The following is a 22,645-nucleotide window of genomic DNA, read 5'->3' on the forward strand; positions in this document are numbered from 1 at the left end:
TGACAGCCTTTCAACACGTGACTTCATATTGTCGCCAATGATATTATTGACTATACCCAAGTGCTATTCCCTTTTTCTTCAATTTGTCCTAACCCCATTTTTGCTAAACCTCCTCCCCTTCTTCAAGATCCAGTTCAAACATCTTGTCTATGAGTCATTCCCTGACTCACTCCCAATTTCCAAGAAAACTCATGAAGGCTTTCCTCTTCTATGCTCTTCAGCACTCTAACCCTTAACATGCATGCTCATGTGTGCTCATGTCAACAAATCACCTCTCACATTTGGTGGCACACACCTGTGTTCCTATTTGTCTTCCTACTTATCTTTCCTAGGAGGATCAAAATGTCTGATAAGGTCCTGAGACACTGAATGTTCTCATTGAAACCATTTGCTCTAATTTCGGAGGGCTGGTGGCCTTTCCCATGTACCCAGGACACATTCCAGAGTCTCAGACTGACCCCAAATAACTTAGGGTAAATCAACTAGTTTATCACCTGGCTGTAACAGGCACCAGGTTAATAGTCTCCTCCTCCTTTCAGCCTACCTATTTCTAGAAAAAGGGCTTTACTTTTGCTTTCTTAGCTCCTTTGCCTTTATTTCACTCTTCAAACCACAGTAATCTGGCTACTGCTCTCAACACACCCTCGAAGTGCTCAAGCCCAGCGTGCTGAAATTTGCCTATCCGTCAGATTCAGGGATGTGACTCAGCTCCTGGACCTCACTTCCCTACCGTATGAGTCACAGTTGGATCATTCGCCTTCTTTTTACAAATATCTTCTCTTTCTGATCTTGGCTCGCTACTGTCCTCTTGTTTTTTTTTTTTCATACCTTGGTGGATGCTCTTTTTCATGTCCCTCCTCTCCTTGTTGACCTGAAAATGTTAGTACTGCCCAGAGTTTCACCCTTGGCTTTCTCATCGAGTGTGCTTTGGTCCATGCCCTTGAACTCTATGATTCTAGTACCATATTCACAAAGATATCTATTATCTGAAGCAAATACATAACTCTTATATATTCATGTATATAATCTTACAAACACACACACACACACATACATGAGAGAGAGATTTTCAAAAAGTTCATGGAAATTCATATTATAAAAAACTGTGCATAAATCTCACTTTTTTGTACCAAATAATTTTTTTTAAAAAACATTTATTTATTTAATTGAAAGGTAGAGTGACAGAGAGTGGGAGAGACAGAGAAACAGCCATCTTCCATATGCTGGCTCACTCCCCAAATGTCCACAATAGCCTGATCTGGGCCAGGCCAGAGTCAGGAGCCAAGAACTCCATCTGGGTCTCTCACATGGCGGCAGGTTCCAAGCACTTGGGCCATCGTCCACTGCCTTCCGAGGCACATTAGCAGGGAGCTGGACTGGAAGCAGAGGTAGCTGGGACTCCAATTGGCACTCCAACACGGGGTTCCTGAGTCACAGGTGGCAGCCTAACTTGCTGCACCACAATGCCAGCCCCATAAACATTTTTAATACCATTTTCCATGAACCTTTTGAAGTACCTCCATATAATCTGAAATATGTATCCACTCACCCTGATTTATAAAGACGTATGTCCAATTCTTCCTTACATTTCATTAGGAAAAATGCAGAGTGTACACAAATCCCTCTTCTACCACAATGTCCTTCTTTCCTGTCTTCCTCTGGAAAATGGTTTGCAAGGCCCAATTCAAAGCTTAACTTTCTCTGCTTTCTCTGTTAAGCCTTCTCAGACGTTCCTACCCCACACAAGGGGAAAGGTCAGCTTTAACTACACTAGGTTCTCAGAGCAAGCACATCTTCCTGTCTCACCAATATCACTTTGTGTTTTCCTTTGTTTGGGAGCAGTTTGCCCTTCTCCTCCTGTGAACTGTGAGCTCTTTGGAGGTAGGAATGCCTACCCTAGAGGCTAGTTGAGGTCCTGGCTCAGACCAGTGGCTCACTGCATGTTTAATGCACCAGCGAAAGCCTAAACCTACCCAGAAGGTGTTGCTACAGTCAGTTCTATGGTTTCACATTTGAGGATGAACCACAGGGACTCAGGAGAGACATAAAGAAGTGTAGGCAGTTCTGAGACTACAGCTAGTGAAGTTTTAGCAATTTGAAATATGCAGGTTAGGATGGGGCAAGGTGGTCTGCGTTAGGGATTTGGACCAGGGGACATGTGCTTTGGAGATGATTTGGAAGTTTTTTATCATGGTGGCCTTTGGTGGCCAGTAGCCCTTTAGTGCTGCCACTGCCCTGCAGTATCTTAAGCAAATATATAATTCTCATTTGACTTCTGACTTTAAGTGAAATTGGGGTCACTATTTGAGGATGCTACCTCTTCAGTAGCCCTCTCAAAAGAAAGCTGTCCATTCTCTGAGGTCTCACTTGCTGGCAATTTCATTTTGCTGCTGCCAGATTGTCAATCCCTTCTCCCCTGAGGTAATGCTTTGCCTCTTTTGAGGCTCGCGCCATCCATCCATTGACCTCTTCAACTTTCACTGCCCCCTTACATCATCAAATACTTTGTCATTTTCACTCCAAATCTAAGTAGTCTGACCATGGTCTATAAGGGAAACCCATTCAACAATTTGCGTATACTTGAGTTCCTTGGTTATGACTGTCTTGATCATTAGCATAATTCTTGACTTCGGTGAATAGTTATAGAATGAATGAAATAGTTATTGTGATTTGTAAAAGTTATATTTTGTTGAAAAAGTATAAGTTTCAGAAGGATGTAGTAGCAAGCCTCATTACCTCTTTCCATTTGGCAGAATTTCAGTCACAGAACCTAAAAGTTCTATGTGTATGCTTACAAACCTCAAGCCACAAAGGAAAACTGACACAGTTAAGAGAATATTTAAAGCAAGGCAAAAAAAAAATGGCATACTAATTACTGGTGATACTAGGCTTCCATATTCACTTCTCTGCAGCTTCACTAAGAAATACGCATTAAAAGTGATACTAGAGGCTTGGCGTGGTGGTGGGGGGGCACAGAGGGAGTTTGGATAACAGGCACCAAATCAGAGTTAGAGCCTAGTGTTATACAGCATTGTGGTGAGACTGTAGTTCACAATAACCTAGTATACTGTCAGAACGAATAGAAGTAAAAATCTCCAAGCCTCCAGTCAGAAAGTAATATCAAAAGGAAAATGTTGATTACTCTGCTTTGATCAGCACATGGTGTACACAGGTATTGAAATATCATACTATAACCCAAAAGTATGTACAAGTATTATTAATAATAAATTTTAAAAAAAGAAATATCCACTCAAATATTTCCTTACCTCTGCAAATAGGAGGTGATGTCCATGTTCCGTTTTCCAGGCAAACACTCCTTAGGGAACCTTCCAGCATGTATCCACTGTAGCATGAGTAGGTGATCATGTCCCCATATTGATAGTGAATGCCTCGAGCAATTGCATTCTCTACATGTGCTGGGGGACCACATGAGATTTCTATAGGAAAACAGAACAATTAAGCCTGTAATACCAACCCACACTGAGAACACAGTTTCTTTTCCATGATTGAGTCAGTTTAGAAAGCAAAGGTATAATACACAAAGGAAACATGTTCACTTCTGTAAGATCTAGGATACCATAAACTATAAGACGAATTCACTGGTTCTTTAAAACTTTGATGTATAAACTCAAAGGTGTTTTGTCTTCTAATTCAAATGTTGAAGCTGAGCTATTTTGATGACAAGGAAAGAAATCCGTCAGAGACCAGCAATGAACTCTTGTGTTTGACCCAAGAGAGGACTGCAAGAGAACATCAATGAGGTGCTTATCAAATTAGATGAGGAAAAGCATGAAGACAGTAGACTACTATTTCAGAGTAAAGATCACTGATTACAGTAACGGACATCAGGGCTGATTTATTGGTGCTTAGAACAGTGCCTGGAATGCAAAAAGCTCCAGCTGCTTCTTTGGGAAATGAGTAAATGAATGAATATTGCCCCTACCCTATGATATTCAATTTAAATGCCTTGAAGAGGTTTATGAAACTTAAGGTTTTACATTAGTTTCCCTCCTTTCAATACTGTAAAGCAGTGACTTTCTCCTTTTTGGGTCTGTGTTACATTGGATAACCTTCTCTTTCAAGGGGAACCTGTGCATATATTTAAATATAATTTTCATAACTAATCTTGCTTTGAGAATTTTATAAGAAGCTTTAAGGCATATAGAATTATTAGGGAGTGGACCACAAGTCAAGGATTGGATGGGAGTCGGGAATCTAATCAGTTGCTAGTTTGTGTAAGAACCCTCATGAACTGGCCCCTAAAAGTTTATTTTGTTGTCATAATATGATTAAAAATTTGTCAAAGGGAAGAACAATTTGTATGCTCTGTCCAAATTTTATCTTTGAAGGGAGACAAAATGCCTACCATGTGTTATAAACCAAAAATAAATAAAGAAAATGCTGTCTCTTTGCTCAAATAGGGGAAGAGAAATAAAGAGATACTGCATACAATCTAAAAATAAGCTGCATTAGAGGCATGGGTACCATGTGGTGGAAACATTGAGGTGAATGTAACGAATCATGCCTAGGATTGCCACAGTATGAATCACAGTAGAAGTGGCTGGGACTGGGCTATCAAGTTTGAGTAGGTCAGAAGGAAAGAGCTTCCAAGTTGGGCCACAGCATGTACACAGATCAAATGATTGATTTATTGCAGTGGCTATCAAACCATGGGTTTCAGAATCACTGGTATTCTTATTGAAAATGCAAAATTCCCTTAAATAAAAGGTTTTTTGAGAAAAAAGAAAATGCAGATTTCTGGGGTTTCTGATGAACCTGCATCTTACATACTGTCTCTGGGAGAGTCTCATGCACACTAAATTTTAATTAAAATTTTATAGGGATAATTTTCAGGTATAGGCTAAATGAATAAGGGTTGCTGCTCAAGGGAGGGAAGAATATTTTATTCTAAGCCAAAACTTCCCTGTCTCCTGGAAAAAGCAAAAGAAATCGAGGATAACAAATAATAATGGAATCTGCTTCTTTCTCTCCTGGCTCTCGGTAATATTGAGGAATAAATAAGATGCATGTCAGGTACATTGTTCCTTTTTGCTCTTGTGAATGTCTCTTTTTGCTCTCTTCCAGTGATCCAAGAGGTAAGTCATAGGCAGCCAAAGCCAATGTGAGGATGTGTGGGCAAAGTAAAGCCACTTGACCTACTTTCCTTCAGGTTTGTCCATAACTAGATTAGAGAGTCAAAGAGAAAACTTCCAGTTTGCATATACTTAGTTCTCCCCATTTCACCAGGGTGGGTTTCAGAGGTATTTGGAGCCCCAATCCTAGTTAAAAATATAGTACACACTTATGCAGAGTAAAGCCAACATTGTAATGCTATAGTAGGCTGCTAGTTGAAAACTCAGGTGCTTGGGCTATTGTATTTCTCTTTTTATCTAGATAAATTTCTAATAGAGTATGTGTATGCACCAATGCATTTATTCTTTTTTTAAAGATTTATTTTATTTATTTGAAAGGCAGAGTTAGGGAGAAGCAGAGTCAGAGAGAAACAGAGAGGTCTTTCATCTGCTGGTTCACTCCCCAGATGGCCTCAGCAGACGTAGCTGTGAGGATCCGAAGCCAGGGGCCAGGAACCTCTTCTGGGTCTCCAATGCGGGTGCAGGGGCCCAGGAACTTGGGCCATCTTCTACTGTTTTCCCAGGCCATACCAGAGACCTGGATTGGAAGTGGAGCAGCCAGGATTCTAACTGGCGCCCATATGGGATGCCAGCGCTACAGGCGGTGGCTTTACCTGTTGGGCCACAGAGCTGGCCCCATCAATTCATTTCTTCTTGAAAACAAATTTGAAAGATAGGTATTGTTGGTACTATTAACAAATGGGAAACCTGATTCAGAGAAGTTGAGGAATCAGCTGAAGTTTAGAGTTAAAACAGTTTGAGGATAAAATTCAAAACCAGATCTTCTCTGATTCCAGAATCCATGGTCTTCACACAAATTATCTCTTAACTTGGTAATTAGAGTGCAAGCATTGTGAAGATGGAGGTCACTGGACACATAACACATTCCTATACCATGTAGGCCAGAGCCTTGCATTTGGTTAAACTCCCATTCTGGGAGACTTACTTCCACCTGCCGACTTACTTTCACATTTGGCACTTGTCTGCGTCCACGTCTCGTCAGGGCTGCAGGTAATGATGCCTTGGCCTTTGAGCAGGAAGCCTTCCCTACACTTGATGGACACATTCTGGTCAACATAAAACTCCTTTTCAGAAAGCACAGCATTCTCGGGAATCACAAAAGGGACAGGACACGGATTGGCTGTTGAAAAGAAAAGAAAATGCTTACTGATATTCTTCCTTCTTTTCCTAACTGATCTCTTTGAGTGAAGAGCAGGGGTCCCCTAAGAGGTGAATTCTCAATGATGATAATATGAGACCTAAGTATGTAGAACTTCAAATATTACACAGAGATTTGTGTTGAATCTATATAAAATTCTTTTAAGATAAAATTAGAAAAGATCTACCAAGTTATTCAACCTCTATCCTAAGGTCCAAAAAGTCTGAGAAGGCAAATTAAACAGCTGTCTGAGCTATGGCCCATTATTGCAGATTCTTCTTTTTGGACTGGTAATGGGAAAACAAGGCATGCTGGAAATCAAGGGGCATATCACACATTCTCTTAATATTTAGACTATCAAGAACATAGAACAAACACTTCTCACTGTTGAACTACTTCTTCTTACTGAACATTCATTAGAAGGATGGAACCAGAGAATCATCAGACATTTCTATGTGAGTTGAATCTTTAGGCCCATACTACTGTGGGCAGGATACGAGAGCTGGAATTGCAGGGTTTGCAAGGCGTATGAATAAAGATGGCAGTATATTCACAGGCCTGAGAAAACACAAGACTGATGAGGGCAATCGCTGTGCTCCATGCAAGTGTGTGATACACACCTACACCTATTTCAAGCAATTTCGATTTTTCTCACTTTAAATGGGTACAGAGGAAGACTTCGTAAGTGAGGTTTACTTCCTCTGAATCCTTCAGGCTCTTGCTGCATACTGTTTACTAAATGGTCATCAGAGCTCTCTCCATGTATACCTTGCTTGTGAATACTGTTTTCATACAAGTTGCTCTAAGCAATTATCTTTTTTTACTGTATTCATATATACTTTATTAACATCACACTTGAAATGCATTTTCTTCTTCACCCCTTTCCTGTCAGCAACTGAACCCCTGTACGTGAGAAACTTTCATTAAGCTGCATTTTTCTCTTAGTGCCTTGCACTTGTAATCATGTAAGGAACCTGATAAAAGCTGCTCCTCAGATCAGATTGATTAGGTCACACACGTAGATTTGGAGTTTCCTCTGTGTTTCAGATAAGTGGAAGCTAATCATGAAACCGAATGGGACTAAAACCTCTCGTCAAGTCAACACACACGTTTGCAGAGAGGAACAGGGTGGCTCCAAGTCCCGTTTTCAGTGCAGTGGGCCTCCGGTGGCCCGTCCAGGCTGTAGCCCCTGTTGCAGGAATACACCACGCTGGATCCAGCTGTGGAGTTGTCCATCTCAACTTTCCCGTTCAGAAACTCGAGTGGAGCTTCACACTTGCTCCCTAAAAACAAAGAATGAGAATATTGTACTAAATGCTGCTCCAAATCTTCTCTGCCTTTGCTACAGTGGCTAAAGGCAGGTGGGTCAAGCATCAGAGCCTACTCAGGTAGGAGGCACGATGAAAGGAAGGAGGAAAAATGGCATCTGTATGGACTGGATTAATGCATACAGGCAACCAAAGGCTGCTGGTCTCTCCCACAGCCCCCATTGTCTTTACATGCACTGTTAATAACTCTGGGGAAGAGGTATTTCAATGAGCAGATTACTAACAAAAGAATCTCACACCCAAATTAAAAAGCATCAATTTATTTGATAGGCAAGAGTTAGAGATAGAGGGAGGGAGGTGGGAGAGGTAGAGATAGATAGAAAGAAAGAATGAATGTGTCCCCATCTTCCTATCTGGTTCATTCCCCAGATTCTTGCAATGGTTGGGGCTGAGCTGGGAATCAAACCCAGATACTTCAATGTGGGATGCAGGCATCTCATCTCCTTGGGGAAACACCTACTCCGGGAGATGTCATTTTTACAGTTGCTATCTTGGCCAAGAACTTTCCATATAACACCAAATTAATGTCTAGCTAAACCTGAATATCAGATAAATAAAAAATACATTCTTAGTATATCTCAAATACTATGTGCAACATATTTATACTAAGTTATTTTTCATCTGTAATGTCAATTGAACTGAGTGAAACTTCAAACCAAATTCTGGAGAACTTACAGCAGCTCTGAGACTGTCTCATTTAACAGCTGAAGAAAACTGAGACTTAAAGAAGTTGAGTAATTTTGTCAAGGTCATAGTGTCTATAAGGAGAGATAAAATATAAGCTTATTGATAGGTTAAATATAAAAGGAAAGTATTGGCAACAGGGAGCCATGAACTTGAGAGAAATTAGAATAAGGACAATTTAATTTGCTTTTTAGGGATATGAAGACTTCATAAAGTGATGTAATTATAATACAGTTACAGAGAAAGATTGAATATCAGTGAGAAATGTTAGTATCAGAAATCCACTATGAAAAAAGCAGGATCACCCTTTCTGGAGTCTAAAAAGTGGGGTTACATCTTTTTTTTTTTTTTTTTTCCAAAGCTACCATCAATTTTAATCCTTAAAGTAGCAGTGTTCTTTCTTTCAGAAGAACTTTCTAAATTTGTGGTTGCATTACTTTTAGCATTAGTATTGTGTATTTTCCCCAGAAGTCTAAAGCCAGAAAAAGAAGACCAACAATTTTCTATTGGCTCAAGAATATGATAAGGTGAATCGACTGATGGGATATTTTCAGTCTCATCTTGGCCAGTAGACTAAAATGTTACTGCTTTGTCAATGGTTCCAAAATTCTTAATCAAAAATGACCTTGTCTGTGAGTTTCATCTTCTAATGTTAAGCAGCCCTTTGGATATCCTTACTCACATGCGGACTCTTCAAACTGTTCACGGGAAATGCGCATTATTATTACTGTTATAACTTTTATGGAGGTGGAGGACATGGCTCTCAGCTTTGGCTGTGCTTTAGAGTCCCCGGAAAGCTGTCAGGTCCAGGACCCTGGTGCAGACCAATGAATCAGCATGTAGACGTTGTGGCCTAGCTTTTGGTATGTTAGCCAAAGCTGCTCAGATGATTCTAACAGTCACTCAGAGAGCAGAGTGCCTGGATTAGGTGCTAAGTGACTTCCCTGGACTTCTGTCAGCCTACCTGCCTTGACTATGGATCTTAATCTTGCCTGTACTTTGGAATCACTTGGGGAGACGAACTTTAGAAAGATGTTCATGCTGGGTCCTGCCCTCAGAGATTCTTTTTTAACTGATACAGGGGACAGACTGGGCTTGGGCAACTTTCAAAGCTCCACAGGGTATTCCAATGTGCTGAAAGCTAAAGCCAGAGATGGAAAGTGCCTCTTCAACTGTGAAGTATGTGGGACTCATCAAAGGATCTTGTTACAATGCAAATTTTGAGTCAAAGGGACTGAGGTGGGGTCTGAGACTCTGCAGGTGCTGTTGATGTTGTGGTCTGGAGGCCACATTCTGAGAAGCACTGGTCCAGGGAACCCTGCTGACTTGATCAGGCTTCTCAGAAAGCTGCTCTGTAGCAGATACCCATATGTTTTTTCACAGTTTATCAAATTACATAGGGATCTTATGGATCAGGTTGCTCAGTAAGAGCACTTTTCCCCCACAAAAAAATTTTGTATTTTTTTCAGTGCCTTGGAACACAGTATATAATAAATGTATCAATATCAACAGTTTCTAGCCCTGAGTAGTGGGATTAAAATTAGTGTTCTTTTCTGATTTGTGTGACATCATGTTTCACAACAAATCTGTATGACTTATTTAATATTTAGAAAGAAAAGCACAGGGAACCATGGAGTTTTCTCTTACGTTTCTCATTTCTGAGATGGAAACTATGCAAACGTGGTCTTGCAGTTTAAAGCACGCCTGCCACAAAATGGAAGCAATACCATCACCGACACCAGAAAGTTTCCAATTTCAGACACAGGGCTTCCTGCTGCTTACCCCGCCCCTCTCTTGCACACACATGCACACACACATATATGCACACACACATATACAAATGTACACAGTATTTGATCACAGACAGCTGAGACCAAAAGCGCCACCATCAGGAATGCTCAAAGCCCGAAATAAATGATGCATTTCTATGCGTTTCTGTGACCTGGGATGTTATGTGACACTTTAAAACTAGTTTTCTATATAGTAGTTATTCAAAGTTTTTGACCAAAAACATCTATTTTTTTCTCCATGGAATTATAACCATACAATACTCTCTCTAAATGACTTCAGACTGCTGGCCACATGAAATCATCTTGCTCATTACCCCAGAGATACTGTAGAAACAACAGGGAACCAAGATCTGAGACCCTGGAGTGCCAGTGCCAGCTCAGACACTGACTTGACTGCTGATGCTGGGCAGTCTACCCACTCATTTGTCAGCCGAAGGGGCTGGACCAGGTCATCTCAGAGTTAGATAATCTGATGACTCCACCAGGATTATGAAGAAACAAAATTAAAGAGCTTGCCACTTGCTTGGGTTCAAACTACTTTCTCCAAGTACATCTTGTTCTGCAGAGGAAGTCAGTGAATTAGCACACATGTTGCCAAATGAGCTTGGCTACTTTCACAAAAGGTGTTAATGTAAACTTCTATTTTGACAGGTGGACAAAAAGCGAAGATATCAGCATTTGCTGGTCTGTCACCAGAAAGCGCTAGCTCTAAGCCTTTTCATTCATAATTATTTAGGGATTAAAAAAACCCCACAAAAATGCAAATAAACTCGATAACTGACCAGTTTTTAAGCAAAATGTTTGTCATTCCAGGATCAGCAATCATGTACTCTGGTCTGGTTTAATCATTAATCTCTACTATAGTTTCTGACCTTTTTATTGGTTTGATGCCCTTGAGTAAAAGGGCATGAAAAGTTCTCATAAAGTGTACGGAGTTGGTTAATTTTTTTTTACTAATTTACTAATTTTTTTACTAATTTACAAAGCTGATTCCTAAAGAGAACATGGCCACACTTGTATTCTGCATCCTCAGTGTGTTCTCAGGACTGGTAAGGGTCATGTAACTTACTTCTGCAAGTGGCTACCCCTCCGCTCCATGTTCTGTTCTCCTGGCAAACTCGCTCTCTGTTCCCCTGTGAATGAATGGAGACAGGTCATCGACAAGGTCATAACTCGCTAATAGGAACATAGTGAGGGAATGCAAAGAAATCTTATCTATGCACTTGAATTGCTTAGCAGTGAAATGCCAAACACTTAAAATAAATATAATTTGAGTAGATTCAGGCTTCCAAAAACATTTTAATGAGATTACTCCAAAATTTATAACTTGCCAGACTAGCATAAAATACACACTTTGCTCCACCTATTTTTTCTCATTTTTTTAAAAAAATTTAAGGTAAATAAATTTCATGTAATTCATTTATACAGATTTAGGAACACAGTGATACTTCTCACCCTATCCTCCCTTCTGCCCACGCTCCCACCTTTCCTCCTCCTTCTCTTATTCTCTCTCTTAATTTTAACAATGATCTACTTTCAGTTTACTTTATACTCATAAGATTAACCCTACACTAAGTAAAGAGTTCAACAAATGGTAAGAAAAAAAAAAACACTGTTCCTCAACAGTAGAGACAAGGGCTGTAAACAATCATCAAATTTCAAAATGTCATTTTTACTCCTATACATAACATTTCTTGTACTCTGTTAGGTATCACAGATCAGGGAAAACATATGGTATTTGTGTTTTTGGGAATGGCTTCTTTGAATAAGTATAATGGTTTCCAGTTGCATCCATCTGTGCAAAGACAGGTTTTCATTCCTTTTATGGCCGAGTAGTATTCCATAGGCTTAAGATATTTGACACTAAGTGATTTGGAATCATCAGTTTCTCTAACAAACTGGATAATCTATACTTCTAAAACATTTCTCAGGTAATTCTAATATGTGTGTTGGAGGGAGAACAATAATTGTTGTAGGTAACACTGGGATATTCCCCAAAATTTTTAAGGTAAATTATCTACTTTCTCAAATTTAATCACCCAACAATTTGCTGTATATTTGCTCAAAATTTTATATCACTCTTGTTAATAAATTGCCAAGATTAGCAATCTCACAGAAGAACAATTAGGTTTCAACATCAGAAAACCTCTCTAATTGCAACCCACTGCAACACTGTCAATCTTTTTTTTTAATCATTATTTTTTAGCTTTTTGAGGAAATAAAAAAAGATCTGAATAAAACTAGTTTTAGCTTTCATGGGTCTATTTTATGACGATTCTTTGAAAACGTGGCCAGAAATTCGTGGACACAAGTATAACAGATCGCTGTCAATGAATACTTCTGCAAAACCTACCTTTAAATACCACTCAAACAATAAAGACAGCAGAGCAGAGTTTCCTGAAAAACCAGATGACAACCTTGTGTAATATAAAACAGGTCTCTTAAGCTTCAAGTTTAATACGATAAAATTTCAGCAAAATTGACTACAGCCCTTCCACTGAAACAGACAGGGAGGCCTGGGTGATAATGATTGGATTTTAACACTACCAGTTAAGAGTGGTCTTAAGCATGCATTGATGTTGGGCAGGAAGTGCCCAAAGGATAATTTCAGACCAGATCTGCCATACTGGAACGTGGCACCTCAATCAAAGTATATGAGCTGATGGGTTGAGGAAATCCTGGCCTTGCACACCTATTGTCACTTCCTTATTGTCACTTCCCCATGGCAACAGGTGAATTTCCTTGTTGCTAACTGTGATTACCAGCAAGCCCAAACACACATTTAAATATTCCACTGGAAAGAAGGGACCATCAAAGAAGGATGTACTTTTCTCTAAAGGGAGGAGAGAACGTCCAATTTGCTTATGGCCCTGTCTAAAAACTGACAGAGTTTGTGGACTCAAAAGGCTTCCACAGCCTTGGCAGCTCATGTCAAGAGCCTTGGGTGATCACTGACATCATAAGTAAGAGTGTCAGTTGTTAAATCAACAACAGGAGTCACTGTGCACTTACTCCTCATGTTGGACTTCTGTTCTTAATGGTAAAACTTGTCTTCAAATTGTAATTTATATTTTGTGTGTCTGTGTGAGTGCAAATAGTTGAAATCTCTACTTAGTATAGAGTTGGTCTTCTGTATATAAAGTTGATTAAAAATGAATCTTAATGGAAAATGGGATGGAAGAGGGACTGGGAGGTGGGATGGGAGTGGGGGTGGGAGGGTGGGAATGGGGGGAAGAAACACTATACCCTTAAACTCTGTACCTATGAAATTTGTATTCATTAATTAAAAACCTTCAAAACAAAACAAAAAAAGTTCCACTGGAGTCACAACATGGCACATGATTGATAAACCTACTTCTTCTTCCTTCTCATAGCTTTGATTTGTTGTAAACATTTATTTTTGATTTTTGAAATTCTAAGTCTACTTAACTATTTCTTGGAAAGTGTCAGAGTAAAAGTCAACCAAGTATAACAGAACCTTAAATATCCCTAAGTATATCAGAAAAACAAATTTATTCCATTTAAAGAATGTGTTCACTTACCACTAATTCATAGCTAGGGTCACACTGATAAATAATTGTGCTTCCAAGGCTGTATTTACTGCCAACCACAAAGCCATGTTCTGGACTTTCAGGTGCCCCACAAGAAACTGGAATGCAGGATTCATCAGAAAACGGAGGCTCCCAGGAACCATCGAGCTAAGTAGCAAAGTAACATTTAGGAGTCAGAACACAGGAATGATGAAATTCTTAAATACTGGTTAATGGTAGAATTACCAAAACAATAATCAAAAAGACCTAGAGGTTGGCGCTACTTTTGCTACTTACTATCTGTGGCCTTAAACATACACACACATACACATGTGCACACACGTGTATACACGTCCCCTCCCATCCCACAGATGTTCCTACCAGCTACCACTAGGTAATTTTAGACTTTTCCTAAACAAGTAAAATAAGCGTTCTCTTCTAAATAGAATCCATTCAAAAATCAAGAACACTAAGTAGGATGTCTTCTTTGTAATGCATGAGGCCTGGTAGTTTACACAAATACTCCTCGGCATGTACCAGTGTACCTTTGTATTTCATGATTCTGTATTTTAATTTAAAGCTTATAAGAAATAACAAATTTTAGGTAAACAAAAGAGATGGCTTCATTTTCTCCATTCCAACATGAATACTTGAGAGACCATTCTATTATTTATTTATTTATTTTTTGACAGGCAGAGTGGATAGTGAGAGAGAGAGAGAGAGAGAGAGAGAAAGGTCTTCCTTTTTGCCGTTGGTTCACCCTCCAATGGCCGCCACGGTCGGCGTGCTGCGGCTGGCGCACTGCGCTGATCCAAAGGCAGGAGCCAGGTGCTTCTCCTGGTCTCCCATGGGGTGCAGGGCCCAAGCACTTGGGCCATCCTCCACTGCCAATCCTGGGCCACAGCAGAGAGCTGGCCTGGAAGAGGGGCAACCAGGACAGAATCCGGTGCCCCGACCGGGACTCGAACCCGGTGTGCTGGCGCCACTAGGTGGAGGATTAGCCTATTGAGCCGTGGCGCCGGCCTCTATTATTTATTTTTAAGGAGGTCACATAGTAAAAAACATTAAAAAAAACTCCCCTTTTTGTTTTCTACCATAGATTTAATATTCTGAGCCTTCCAGGTGAGTAAGGTGAGAACACACTGGAGTCACTGCTGTTGTAGTGCTAGTATTTCCTTAAGGAAATGGTAATTTTGTATACAAGCAAACTTCAAAAAATTTGTGGGAAAAAATTATAAAATAAGCTATTTCCATGCAAAATTTTTTGAAATCCATGCTGAGGTTTCTCACCAAAAGCATTTTCCAAGAACTTTTTGAAGATTTCTCATATACATGAGTTCAAAATTCTTTTGCACCAAAATAAGCTACTTTTCAGACCAAAAATTTAAACCAAAACTCAACTAAGCAAAGGGTAGGGTGGAGAAGGTAATGACAGCTGTCAAAATCAACTATTGGTCTCAGAAAAAAAGGGCTTCATTACCCCTAACACTTGACCTTCAGAACAGTGGGGGATCACCCAGCTACCTACAGCCATTGTGGATTCCGTTAATCATGGTGGGACTGGCTCAGACACCTCAGCATCTTGGAAAAAGCTTCCCTCCAACTTCCTCAGCTCTAAATCAAAGAGGGACCATCTGGAACTTGCGAATCTTGAGAGCTTGATAATTTGGGCAGTCACTTGCCTTGCTGGTTCTGCTTTTAGGTCTGACAGTCATCAATCATTGAGTATGCATGATTTATAAGTGGGAGGAGAATGCAAGAGTTCTCAAGTCCATCCTCTACGTCAACCACTTTATATACACTAGACAAGAATAAACCCTTTATATACACTAGACAAGGAATACTTGCAATTATCACATATTTGTAACAACCACCACAACCAATAAATAAATAAATAAAACAGGCTGGAGAAAAAATAAAATTACAAAACCTGTAAATATTTGAGATGGAGTTCAAACAAAAGTCTGCCTAAGGGAAAAGTCATTTGCATACAATGCCTCATTCCTCCCTTTGGGCCTTCCCACTCCCACCCAGACTGAAGCCAAGGAAGAATGTATGAGCGGCTCATTTCAATTTCCTTTCTCTGCCATGTCCTACAAAAGCTAGGACATGCTAGGGACATGTTACTGATGGTGCTGATTCCTGTTTTTAAACTAAGGACATGCCAACATCAGGTAAAATGCCAAAATATCTATCATAAAATATTCATGACAAATCAACTGTGTATGTTGCTTTCAACATGTGTGATTTCTTAAAATCACACAAATAGTAAGTAGCAGAGGCTGAACTGGACTCCAATTCTCTGTCTGCTCCTGCAAACTTGGTCTTTCCTTAGGCATTGGAAACACTGGCCATAGATCACAGCTGACCTCTGCACGCAGACACGCTGTTGGCTGATTTGCCACGGATATCTTGTTGTAGATAGTTTAACATTTTACCCAATTTGGTCATTTTATTAGTTTAAAAATGGAAATATTGAAAAGAGATACATTTTATTGTATTTTAAATAAGAAATGTCTCAAATATTTTAATGTGAGCTTTTTGAAAAAGATTTATTTATTTGAAAGGTAGAGCTACAGAGAGGCAGAGAGAGAGAGAGAGGAGAGAGAAAGAGAGAGAGGTCTTCCATCTGTTGGTTTACTCCCAAAATGACTGCAATCCGAAGCCAGAAGCCAGGAGTTTCTTCCAGGTCTCTCATGCAGGTGCAGGGGCCCAAGGACTAGGGTCATCTTCCACTGCTTTCCCAGGCCATAGCAGAGAGCCGGATTGGAAGTGGAGCAGCCAGGATTCAAACCAGCGCCCATATGGGATGCCAGCACTGCAGGTGGCGGCTTTACCTGCTATGCCACAGTGCTGGCCCCTTAATGTGAGTTTAAAAAAGTTAAGGAAATTTTTCTTTTTAGGATAGCAAGAAACTGCTTTTGTGGCCATATGTGCAGATACAGAAGTTACATTTAGACAATCTTGAACAAGTTTTTGGCTTAGTGATTAAAATGTTGGTTAAGGGGCTGGCGCTGTGGCACAGCAGGTTAAGCTGCTGCCTGTAGTCTCCACATCCCATAGGGATGCTGGTTCGAGTCCCATTTGCTCCTCTTCCCATCCAGCTCCCTGTGAATGTGCCTGGGAAAGCAGCAGAAGATGGTCCAAGTGCTTGGGCCCCTGCTCCCACGTGGGAGACCCAGATGAGGCTCCTGGCTTCTGGCTTCAGCCTGGAGCAGCCCTGGCTGTTGTGGCCATCTGGGGAGTGAACCAGAGGTTGGAAGATTTCTCTCTCCCTCTCTCTCTGTAGCTCTGACTTTCAAAATAAATAAATCTTAAAAAAAAAAAAAAGATGTTGGTCACGACTCCTGTGTCTCATATCGGAGTGGGTAGGTTTGGTACCCATCTCCAGCTCTTGACTCCACTAACACCCACCTTGGGGGAAAGAAGTGATAGCTCAAGCAATGGTGGGGGAGACCCGGATCGAGTTCCTAGTCCAGGCTTCAGCTCCAGTCGGGGAGTGTGGTGGATGTTTGCAGAGTGAACCAGTGGACAGGAATGCATGCTTTCTCTGTATCTTTATCTCTACCTCTTTCTGAGTCTCTTAAAACAAGTCAGGCAATCTTACCTGGCACGTAGACATGTTAACTCCCTCATAGGTGTACCCTTCTGCACACGACACAGACACTTGGCTATTCACACTGAACTCGTCGCCATGCACTAGTATACGTGTCGTGTTGGATGGCAGGGGACACGTTTTAGGCGTGCAGGAGATTCTCTCCGGGAACCAATGACCATCTTTTTGACAGGTGAATGTATCTATATCAGTGTCCATTGCGTAACCTTCCAGACATCTGCAAAGGAAATAGATATTTGGGTGCTGTGAAGAATGTACAGCCTAACTCCTGACCTGTTCTTGGAAATAAGAAGCTGTTTCAAAGGCTCACAGTTCATTTTACACAGTATATCAAAACTGAGTCTTGGGGGCGGCGGGGGGGGGGGGCGCATGTTGTGGTATAGCAGGTTAAGCCACTGCCTGCAAGGCTGCATCCCTTATGGGCACAGGTTTGTGTCTCGGCTGCTCCACTTCCAATCCAGCTCTCTGTTAAAGGCCTGGGAAAAGCGGCAGAATAAGGCCCAAGTCCTTGGGCCCCTGCCACCCACATGGGAGACCCGGCTGAAGCTTCTGACTTTGTCCTGTCTCAGCCTTGATCCTTGTGGCGATTTGGGGAGTGAAGGAGCAGATGGAAAATTCTCTCTCTCTCTCTGTGAGTCTTTCAAATAAATAAATCTTAAAAAAAGTGAGTCAGATGCCAAGGGGGTGACATTTCCAGAGAAAGTATTTTCTCCCCCAATTAGCTAAATTCTTGACCTACTGCTTTTCCATTTTATTATCCTCCTGCCTGCATCCGCTGGACACCCTAGTCACAGTCTTACCTGAGTTTCACTTTACTCTCATAGGTGTATTCCTCTCCAGTTGCCACTGCATTGGCGACAAATGGTGGGTGTCCACAGGACAGAGGTATGCAGACTGGATGAGGTTGGCTCCATGTCCCTTTCTCTGCACAAATCAGGTCTGGACTGCCTTGGATGACATACCCAGGTCTGCAGGCGTAAGTTACCACATTTTCCTCCACAGAGCTGCTCTCACTGACGAATGCATTTGGGATGGCTGGGGGAGAACCACAAGAAGTGTGTTCACAGTGTGGGAAGCCGGAGCTCCACTGGTCATTGGCTTCACAGGTGATTTCAGGAAGGCCTAGGAGCTTGAAACCTTTGAAGCACTGAATCCTGATTGTTTTTCCACAACTGAAATCTGTCCCATTGACAGTTCCATATTGAATGGCTGGTGGGGAACACCTGCAAGGTAGGCAGGAAGGTGGGCTGCCACTCCAGGAGCCATTGGAGAGACACCTTCTTGAAGAACTTCCATGGAGCTTATAACCGGGAAAGCACTGATACTGAATATGGCCCCCATGATAAAAGGAAAAGCCATTGGGGAATCCATGGGCAAGATCTTCCGGAGGTCCGCAGCTGGCGGGTTTACAGAGAGGGAACTCTGCATCCCAGCTGCCGTCTGACTGACAGACGAGCTTAGGGGCACCAACCAACACATAGCCCTCCTGACAGTGGACCGCCACCTCCTGCCCTAGGCCATAGTCCAGGCCCTCCAACACTGCATGTGCTACCTGTGGTGGGGGGGAACACCTGACAGGTATGCAGGCAGGGGTGGCTCCACTCCAACTTCCATCGGCAAGACAAACACGACTCCTGGCTCCGTGAAGCAAAAACCCTTCATTGCAAGTGTACTCAATCTCCTTTTGGAATGTGTAGTCATCTCCTTTCACTTGGCCATTGGCTGAGACTGGGGGTGAGCCGCAGTCCACTGGAATGCAAACTGGCTCACTCCCATCCCAATTTTCATTTTCTTGGCATGTTCTCCTCTCAGTGCCGTTCAGCACATACCCAGGGTCACACTCATAGTACAACACGCTTAAGTATGTGTAGTTGCTTCCTTTGATGGACCCGTTCAGGACTGGATTGGGCTTTGGGCACGAAATGACCTTACAGTGTGGGGAAGCACCGCTCCACTTTCTGTTTCGTAGACAAAGTCTCATGTCAGAGCCCACTAGAATATGGCCAGGTTTGCAGTGGTACTGCACAGCACTGCCCATGGTAGTCTCTGTAAAATGCATAAAACCATTTTCTGGAGCCACAGGCAAGTCACATTCGATTGAAATGCAGGAAGGGGCAGTGCCATTCCAAGTTCCATCTTCCTGGCACGTGAGCACGGGGTTCCCCAAAAGTTCATAACCTGGATTACAGGTGTATAAAACCACAGTGTTGTACAGAAAGCTGGATGAATGTGTAGCAGGGGACTCCTTTGCACTTTCCTGGGTTTTATCCACTGCTTCCAAATGAGGAGGAGGATAAGGGGTCAGATACGGAACTTCCATCAAGTCATCTTCTTGGTCAAAATACCCTTGGCCATCTTTGACTTTAGTGCAGTCTCCGAAATCTATGTGAGGAGGGAGACCACAGTCTATGGGCACACATGTGGGGATGGAGCTTGACCATCCTGATTCTTTGCAGGTCTGCATGGCGTGACCAGCCACCTGAAACCCAGGGAAGCAGCTGTAGATGATCACGGCACCGTAGCTGTAATCGGCTCCTTCTACAAAGCCATTTTCAATGGGTTGTGGGGGATTGCAGTGGATGGCACTGCAAGAAGGGGCACCCACATCCCAATCACCTGTCTCTAAACAGGTCAAGGCTTTGGGGCCTTCCAGCTGGAAGCCTGGGTCACAAGAGTATGTAATGGTCTGCCCATAATGTAGGTTTGTGTAGGAGATCTTGCCATTCAAAATCTCCTTGGGCTTCGGGCACTCAATGGGTTTACATGTTGGTTTTCCTCCAAGCCACTGGCCAGTTTCTCCACAAAGGGTGGTAGTATTTCCCACTAACTCATAGCCTGGCTTGCAGGTGTAGAGAGCCGTGCTGAGATAGGCAAGACCTTGCACATCGATGATGCCATTGAGGATTTCCTCAGGCTGGGGACACTCAACGGGGATGCATTCTGGCAGTGGCGAGCTCCAAGTGCCATCAGCTTGGCAGAGGGTGGTAGGATCTCCTCTGAGGAAAAACCCATCCACACAAGAATACTTGACAGTACTTCCAAACTGAAGAGCAGAAGACGGGGCAGGGACACCGAAGGAGATTAAGGGAGGTGGGAGGCAAAGAACCATCTTGCAAACAGGAAAAGAATCGTTCCAGTGCTGAGAAGGCAAGCATTTCAGGACGGAGGGGCCGTGCAGAGCGTGCCCGTCTCTGCAGGAGAACGTCACCACTCCCACCTCAGAGGTCACCTCCTTCAACACCAACTGGTTTTCCAAGAGCGGGGGCTCTGGGCACTTGGCAGGCACACACTTTGGGTTTGGCTTCTTAGTCCACTTGCCAGATTTCTGGCATGTCCAGGAATTATCACCAATAAGCTCATAACCCTCATTACAGAAAAACTGCACCTTGGAGCCCACTTCAAAGCTTTCTCCTTTCATGAAGCCATTCTGGATGGGGGGAGGTTTTCCGCAGTTGAGAGGAATGCACAACAGAGGGGATTCACTGTGCCAGTGCCGGTTGGCTTGGCAGACAAACACAGGACTTCCAAGGGGCTTATAGCCTGCGTTACAACGATACCTCGCTTCACTCTCGAAGATCCTGCCGGTTGTATGCTGTGTAATGGGGAGAAAACAAGTGAGAACAATTTGTGTAACAGATAATGTAATTGATTACATTCTTGAATAGTAAAACAGAACTCAACTAAAATAACTAATTAAGTGAAGTGGAACTTAAGCAAATGAAGGTTTATATATTTTGTCCTAATAGATCCACTCTTTTTTTAAAGAAGATAAAAAGTGGAATGTAGAAGACATTAGGCTGCAGAAATATTTACCGTAGTGTTGAGTCCATGATAAGTCTAAAAAATAAATCAATACTCTCTAAATTGACTGATGGGGCAATTCTGAAATTTTTAAGTTATTTGGTAAGTTACAAAGATCTTCCTGACAAAAGAAACACTACAGGTTATTTTAGCTACAGAAAATCTAATGCATATACAAATGCACAATATTCCTTAGTGTTAGATAATAAAAAAGGCAAATAAAATATTTTTATGTATATGTCCCAAGAACACTAGCAGACATCTGTTTTCATTCTTAACATACTTCTAAAAAATTGCTACTGTAACATAAGGGTGGAAAATGAAAAGCAACGTCTTCCATCTTTTAAATAAAAAAATTAATATCCATGATCTCAGAATTCAAATAAGAAGGTGTGTAATATAATACCAGGTCATTTTTAGGCTGATGATTTAATTAGGAACATGTTTAAAAAGATTGCTTTGATCCTCTGTTAATAATAATTGTAAATTCCAGCTTCCACACTAAAGTGAACTTTGAAGTATTTAGAGTTAATTATTTTACTTACTATGTACCATTTAATGCCCCACATGGATATAAACACTATACCATCATAGACCTCACCTGGACTGTTAAATGCCACATCTCCAATGCTCATAATTGTAAAGGTCACCTATTTGGAACTCTAAAAATATTCATTAAATGAATAAATGAATTATGCCTCCTTATACAGAATCTATGCCCTCTTCCAGTAGTAACTAATCCATTTAAGCAAAAGCCTGAACAGGCTTTCACAAATAAGCCAGTCCCAGAAAGACAAATACCATATGTTCTCCCTGATCTGTGGTAACTAATAGAGCACCTAAAAGGTAATAATCTATAGGAATGAAATTGACACTTTGAGATGCGATGACTTTGAACAGCCCTTGACTCAACTGTTGAGGAACAGTTCTTTTTTTTTTTTTTTCCTCATACTATTTGTTGAACTCTCTACTTAGTGTAGGGCTAATCTTATGTGTATAAAGTTAACTGAAAATAGATCTTAGTAAAAAATAAGAATGGGAATAGGAGAGGGAGGAGAAAAAAGAAGGGAGGGAAGGTTGGGTGGCAAGAATCACTATGTTTCTAAATTTATATTTATGAAATCCATGAAGTTTGTATACTTTAAATAAAATATTTTTTAAAAAAAGGCTTTTTGGAGCTGGGGCTATGGTATAGCGGGTAAAGCCACTGCCTGCAGTGCTGGCAACCCATATGGGTGCCGGTGCGAGAACCTGCTGCTCTACTTCTGATCCAGCTCTCCGCTACTGGGAAAGCAGTAGAAGATGGCTCAAGTCCTTGGTTCCCTGACCCCATGTAGGAGACCCAGAAGTAGCTACTGGCTCCTGGCTTCGGATTGGCGCAGCTCTGGCCATTGCGCCCATTTGGAGAGTAAGCTAGCAGATGGAAGATTTCTCTTTCTGTCTCTCTCTGACTCTGCCTCTCTGTAACTCTACCTTTCAAATAAATAAATAAAAACCTTAAAAATGTTTTTGTTATTTTGAATAAAAGAAAAAAGTAGTATGTATGTATGGGGTTTTTTCAAGAGTATTTAACTTGAATACTGCTTATCTAACATGTTCTTTTAT

At 41.5% G+C, this 22,645-nt stretch overlaps 1 protein-coding gene across 1 annotated transcript in view; it reads right to left on the bottom strand.

Moving 5' to 3' along the window:
• SVEP1 (sushi, von Willebrand factor type A, EGF and pentraxin domain containing 1) overlaps positions 1–22,645 on the bottom strand; it is a 210,656-nt gene that overhangs the window by 11,735 nt on the left and 176,276 nt on the right. Inside the window, exons 38-44 of the mRNA XM_002708072.6 lie at positions 18,040–20,831; positions 17,231–17,456; positions 13,636–13,791; positions 11,163–11,226; positions 7,401–7,574; positions 6,097–6,273; positions 3,267–3,437 (exon numbers count right to left, since the gene is read on the bottom strand). Coding sequence (XP_002708118.4) covers positions 3,267–3,437; positions 6,097–6,273; positions 7,401–7,574; positions 11,163–11,226; positions 13,636–13,791; positions 17,231–17,456; positions 18,040–20,831 — 3,760 coding nt within the window. The remainder of the gene's footprint in view (positions 1–3,266; positions 3,438–6,096; positions 6,274–7,400; positions 7,575–11,162; positions 11,227–13,635; positions 13,792–17,230; positions 17,457–18,039; positions 20,832–22,645) is intronic.

Source organism: Oryctolagus cuniculus, chromosome 1, assembly GCF_051225735.1.
Source record: "Oryctolagus cuniculus isolate XC-2025 breed Fujian yellow rabbit chromosome 1, ASM5122573v1, whole genome shotgun sequence".
In the NCBI taxonomy this organism is placed as follows: Eukaryota; Metazoa; Chordata; class Mammalia; order Lagomorpha; family Leporidae; genus Oryctolagus; species Oryctolagus cuniculus.